General features: G+C 39.8%; 1 protein-coding gene across 3 annotated transcripts; it reads right to left on the bottom strand.

The window, feature by feature from the left end:
- Positions 1-310: 310 nt before the first annotated feature.
- Positions 311-3789, bottom strand: LOC117918621 (protein LONGIFOLIA 2). 3 transcript variants are annotated; one of them, XM_034835403.1, is made up of 4 exons: positions 3537-3789; positions 1923-3413; positions 1662-1842; positions 311-1148 (listed from the first exon to the last, which is right to left on the bottom strand). In XM_034835403.1, the coding sequence occupies exons 1-4, from the start codon at positions 3684-3686 to the stop codon at positions 565-567; spliced, it is 2406 nt and encodes an 801-aa protein (XP_034691294.1). In that variant the 5' UTR covers positions 3687-3789; the 3' UTR covers positions 311-564. The 3 variants fall into 3 exon arrangements, with proteins under 3 accessions (XP_034691294.1, XP_034691295.1, XP_034691296.1); XM_034835404.1 differs by having other exon boundaries at positions 311-1145; XM_034835405.1 differs by having other exon boundaries at positions 1662-1836.
- Between the last annotated feature and the right edge of the window lie 2765 nt (positions 3790-6554).

Here is a 6554-nt window from a genome sequence, read left to right as displayed (position 1 = left end):
TGGCTTAGATCAAGATAGCCCTTCTATGGGCACACATAAGAAAAAACATCAAAGAGATGTGGCCACTGGCCACCGATGAAGAGAAACAAAAAAGAGTGAGAAGAGGAAATTGGATGATATGATGATGATGGGTCTGCCTGCAATGCAGCAACCCAGCATGCCAAAGAGGGGCTCTGACCATTATGTTCAGAGCAACGGCCATGGAATTATTACCCCAAAGCATAGAGACAAAACCCCAACACGTCAATTAATTAGTTTCCACTCTGCTTTAATGCTAAAGACATGGCTTTTTTTGAAGAGTCAAATCATCTTTTCTCAATTATTAAATTCTTAAACCCTCACACCCACACACATTTGCAAAAGCCATTGTTTTCATTTGCCTGGATTTCAGGTGAACCACCATGGATTTTACACAATAATTTCTCTTTTGGGAACAGGGAAAAAAGGGGGGTGGGGAAGAGAAGGGGGAAAATGGGACACAAAGAAAGCAAGAAAAAAGAGAAAAAATAAAATAAAATAAACAAAGGGGAAGAGCTTCTTGGTTTTTCCCTCAATTTGTTAAGTTCAGAATACCAACTTCCTGCGAGATGCTGCTGCTGCTGCTTGGGCACGAACTTTCCCGGAAAATGCAGCTAGGTCTCTGATTGTTTCGCCTACCAGGTCCCTGAATATCAGCCTTTCGATGTACAGGACTGCCTCTGACACTTCCACGTGGCAGTCTCCCCACCCAGTGATGGCATCACCAGCCAGATCTTTCCTCAGCACACCACATATGATGTCAAACAAGTCCTCAGACGCTTCCCTCTCTCGAATTCTGATGAATTCAGCCCAAATTTGCTGCAATGAAGACTTTCCAGAATTCGAAATCGAGATGGCCTTCCATGGGGGCAATTTACTCTTCTGGTTGATGATTTCAGTGATGGTATCGAAGATGAGCCTCCTTTGCAGCCTGGAGACTTTGGAGGTGTCCTTGCCCTTGAGGGACTGTTGCTCCTCCAGCAACAAAAACACATCAGAGTCCTCAGGGAGGTAGTTTGAGGCCTGTAGGATCTCAGATACATAGATGAAATCACAGTCCTCTGGTTTCTCCTCAAATTTCAATTCGACAGCTGAGGCTTCTGGGCTCCCAACTTCGTCTTCCAATTCTGCTGATCAAAATTAAACCGAAAGGATTAAAACCCAAATTAAACCCTAATACTAAAACCCAAGTAAGAGAATTGTGAAAATGGGGAAATGTCAGTGGGTAACAGCAAGTATATTCCCCTACAGGAAAGAGGAAGAGAGAGTACAGAAAACATCTCTTCTCAATTCAGGTACCGTTCTTCCACCACTACTACTACAGAGGAGTGGTTTCAGTCACTTTCATGCTATTTAATACTGTCATCGATTACAGGTACAGTTCATCAATGACCCCACTTTGACTAACAGACGCCGTCACCCATCTCCCATCACTCATCACCCATCATTCATCCGACGATCATCATCTCTTGCAGCCTGCTAACATGAGGCAAGATGACCGACCCAGATGCTGGAGGAGGGTTTGGGATTAGGTGCGAGACTCTGCTGGGATCACTAGCGTGGGCTAGCGAACTCTAGGTGTGTGATGATGATTGATGAGAAGATGAATCTGAAAAATGGAGGCAGATATGGCAGTGTCCTACCTCTGAAATCAATGCTCCGTTTCATGACAGGCGAAGGTGACGACTCGTCCTTGTAAAACGACGAATCGAGAACAGAGACTGGACTCGGGTGCAACTCGGAAGCTGTGATCTCAGCTATGCTGTGAAGCAGCTTGTCACATCTCTCTAGGAGGTTTCTTCCTTCGAGCTTTGATCTCTGCAACTGCATCATGTTGTTTAATTAATCCAATGATTAATCGCAAACTAAGGGTTACTTATGAGATTAATCTCCGTTCATTTTACCTCTGTATCGCTGTGCGAAGAAGTGCTGATGCTGCCCTCGGAAATGGAGGATGATTCATCCTCAACCGGAACTGGGACCGGAGAACAAATCTCTGCAGTCGGTTTCTTGTTTCTCGGTGATCGGCAAATTGTGTGGTCGGGTCCGGTTCTCCTAGGGCTGAGTTTAGGAGAGTGAACCGGAGAGACTCGTCTCAGCTGGGGCGTCGAATCGATTGGTTTTCTCTGTACTTCGACGTGGAGAGCTTTTCTCGTGGTGAGTGAACTCGAGCTCTTGACGCTGCTCTCAGAGCGAGTTGGGGAACCCGAATTCTGAGCTCTGGCTTGGTTTCTCACGTTTCTTGGACTCACAGAGGGCATGGTTTCGCCGGAGATATTCGCATTCCGGCGGACCACTGGTTTTGTTCTGGAAGTTGGAGGTGGGGATTCTTTTCCGGTTCTTAGTGGGCGGTGAGTGGACGCCGGTGATCTCCCCGGCTTCATGACAACGATGGGAGATTCGTCGTGTGGGAAGGACAGGTCGTAGACTAAGTTTCTGTGGTTGAATTGGTTTGTGGGCTTCTTAGTATGAAGAAGACCTTTGAGCTGCAGTGCCTCGAGGATTTGCTTCAGTGTTTCTAGATCCTTGGCGGGTTCATCGATTCCTCTCATCTTCAACCTCCTCTCAATCTCTCCGTAGATGGATACAGTCTGCTTTGGCTCAGGGAAGAAATCTTCCGAGTCGAAGAAACTCTTCCTCTGTTGAGGCGATTTCCACTGTGACGAACCCAAGCCTCTCTGCAGCGCTCTCGGCGGTTCGGCTTTTACATTTCGTACAGGGTACTCCATTGGATATGGATCCAGAGCTCTACCATTGGATGCTCTGTGTCCAATGCTGGCATTGTCTCTGATCACATTGCTTGAAATGCTGCTTCCCAAATTCGATTGTTGGGATTGCTTCAGCTGAAAATTGTTTCCGTCAACGAACCGGCACTGAAGGAGATCCTTGGAGACTCTAGACTCCGAAGCAGATCTCCGTAGCTCAGCTTTCTTCACAGGCTCAGGGCATGAATGCGGCAACTGCTCGAGCCCCATGAGCCGAGCGATGACGCTCGGAGATCGACGCTGCTTATCTCCATCGTCGGCGGCAGCCTCCGCAGAGTTCTCGAACCTGTTCGCCGACAAAATCGCTGCATTTGTGCGGATCTCCCTCGGGTAAAGGCTTCCCTTGGCGTCAACAGTGGCTCTGCTGTCCAGAGAAAGCCTCGGAGCTTCTTTGAACTTCCACGACGACCTCGTCCCCTCCTTGAATTCGAATACCGGTAGAGGAAGCGGCAATTTCGCCTCTTCATTCGACGGAGTCACAATCTCCGGCCCTGGAGACCGTTCCTCCGGTGCAACAGGTGGCTTCAACCGGTCTGGTGACGGCACCGATCCGGGATGCTCTTGTTTCTCCAATTCCCTCACAACCACCGGAGATCCCTCAGATGACCCCGACTCCGATGCATCCACCGCCTGACAGTCCCAGCAAAACAGAATCAGTCAAAATGCACCAAACCCCCAACAAAACAAAATAAATAAATAAATAAAAAAGAAAAAAAAAAGGTGGAGACTAAGGGACGGAAACCGACAACTCACCGGAGATGGAGGCAGGCGTTTCGTCGCGTACAGTCTTTTCCCATTGAGAATCTGATTCCGATCAAAAATCTGAAGGAAACCAGCCATACACCCCATCTGCTTCTCTATCTGCTTCTCCAGATTCTGGTCATGTATTATTCCTGTCGTCATCTTTCCGGCCAAATTTCTCAGTTCCGGTGACTTCTCTCTCTCTCCTTCTCTCAAATCTCCATCTCTACATTTCTCTCTCTAGAATCACTCTTCCTCCGTCATCTTCTCCCGCTATTCCAGTCTTTTAAAGGGCGAGCCTCAAAATTTTCCTAAAATAACAAAACTACCTCCCCAGTTTACCATAATAGCGTTTGGGCCCGGGCTAGAGTTGTGAATATGAGAAAATTAGAGGACTGGAATTGCAGAAGAGGCACAGAGTGCACAGACAGACCTGCACCTGCAGGTGAGGCTCCGTGGGTAATGCTCTACGTGTCAGACTCCCACCCCCTTGAGTTTCGAAAGTTTGAACGTCCACCATTTTCTTCTCCCTTTTTACCATTCTGCCCCTCGTTCTACGCTCTTCCCACAGGGCTCTTCTGTCATTTCAGTCATAACCGAACTTGGGGGTCTCAGATCCGATACATTTGTTCTCTCTCCGTTTTTGTCCATTTGCCCTTTTTTGGCCACGTAAGCAACAAAATCAACACCCCTTTTCGCAGGGTCCTGATTGGCTGATTAATTCATTACTAAAATTATTTTAATATTAAATTTTACAAATTAATTTAGGGCTGTTTTGTAACGGCTGCGGACAAAAGTTTCTATATTTAAAATCAGAAAACCTTTTAATAAACTTTAAAAAAAAACCAATTTCTTATAATTTATTTGTTTTTTAAGAATAAATTTAAGGTTTTTAAATTTTTTTATAGAATATTCTAAGTAATAATTAAAAAAATAAAATATATTTTGAATATTTTTATTTAGACAAAGATGTAGAAAATAAGTCAAAAAGCTATTTTTTATAATTGAATTTTCAAATGAAATAATAATTTTTAAAATTATTTCCAAAAATAAGTCTTTAGCTTTTAAGATTTTTTTTTAGAGTAATTTCCATCATAAATTTTGTTTAAATATCTACTAATTTTTTAATCAATTATCAAAATTTTCACATACAAATTTTCAATATATTATTATTATTATTATTATTCTAAGGTGACCCTCCATCTTGGCTATGTGGTGAGAAATGGATTGGAAATGGATAAACCAGAAATGGGGACGTTGAGAAGATCAGAGCCGTTGATGGAGCATACCGAGGTGGGGACCCACGTGCACCGTTCACATGATGGAATTAAAAGCGGTCAAAGCAACAGGAATCACGAGTGGGGATGATGCGAGAGAAAAAGCGTCGTAAAAAGGGTAATTCTTGGAGGGCATTTCCGGAAAATCACTGAGACGGACTCCTGCACTGGAGTCCTGACGGAGCATACGAGGAAGTCCGTTTTGGGAAAAGGAAAGGAAAGGGCCAAAAAGAAAAAGAAAAAAACACACACAAAAATAGCCACGTGGCATCAGGATGAGGTTGGAATATCAAGAGTGGCGGGCACCACGTGTCCGTATCGAGAAAGCCCATGCAGAAAATCATGGGCGTCCAAGTGACCAGCTTAACCATATAAAATGCAGATTAAAAATTTTTAAATTTATAAAATAATGATATTATCTAAAATAATATTTGGGAGGTTTCACAAATTAGGTTAGTAATTTAATTTAAATATACTAAAAAAATTAATAATATTACATAAAGTGATAATTATTTTGAAGTAATAAGTATTTTTCATGTCAAATATTTTTGTTAACTAAAATTTTAAATTTTTTCATCAGTTTTTTTTTTAATTTTTATTCTATAAATTTGTTACTTCATATTAATAAGAATAAAAATGTCAATTTCAATTATTTTAAAAAAATTAATTAATTTTCATAATAATATTAATATTTAAAGAATAAATTAGAGTAATAAGTTTTAAATTAATAAATTTAAATTAAATGTTAAGTGTTTTAAGTTATAAAATATTAAGTCCTTTTATCAAGGGTATATTTATTTCCTAAAAAGTTGAGGGAAAAGATAAGAGAAAGGAAATAGAAAAGAAAAGAAAAGTGTAAATAAATTTTATTTTATTTCAATTATTTATATTTTTTTCCTTATTTAAAAGTGTATAAGTTTTAAATTAATTTAAATTATATTTTACTTTATTTTTTATTTTTGGACAAATTACATATGAGAAAATAATTTTTTAATATTATTTTTATTTAGTATTTTTCGGAAATCGTGTTTTATACTATAATGATATAGTTAAAAAATAATTAAACTCCTTGGAACTTGTAATTTTAGAGTGATTTTAGTAAAAATATTTTTAAATAACATTTTTAGTATAAATCCCTTTATATAAAAAAAAAAATCAATTAGTATTTGTATAGAATTTGTTGGAGAATAATTTTTGGAGAATTAAGAGTATTTCATAATTTTTAGAGATGGTTTTTATAAAAATAAAAATCAGGAATTTAAAACATTTTTTTTATATTTTTATATTTTTCATGTAAAACATTTATAATTGATTTTTTAGCATTATGAATGATAACACCCGATTTTTTTTAAAATACATTTTACACTAAAAAAATTTTTAAAACTAAAATATGTTTTTAAAAAACATTATTTGAGTAAAAAAAAAAAATATCACTTCCAAAAGTGCTCTAAGGACTACAGCTTCCAAGAAAGCACCAAGAAGGTTAGGACACTTTTTGAAAGCTCTGTTGAACTACTTTTGATTATATATATATTACCGTGGGTTAGATGGTTACATTTATGTCCAAATGGCTCATAGCATTTCACTCTTTAATTTTTGTCTTTCACAGAAGAGACTTAGAATTATAAAAATAAATGTAGTGGATATTGTGAAGGCGGTACCCTGGCAGGGCACTAGGGCCACAAAATTCCCAAATTCCAGGACACCGTTCCCCCTAGGAAATTCATTTCCGGCCTTCCACCAGGGCCGCCCG

Source organism: Vitis riparia, chromosome 7, assembly GCF_004353265.1.
Source record: "Vitis riparia cultivar Riparia Gloire de Montpellier isolate 1030 chromosome 7, EGFV_Vit.rip_1.0, whole genome shotgun sequence".
In the NCBI taxonomy this organism is placed as follows: Eukaryota; Viridiplantae; Streptophyta; class Magnoliopsida; order Vitales; family Vitaceae; genus Vitis; species Vitis riparia.
The sequence above is the reverse complement of the archived record's forward strand: the minus strand, read 5'-3'. Positions and strand labels throughout refer to the sequence as shown.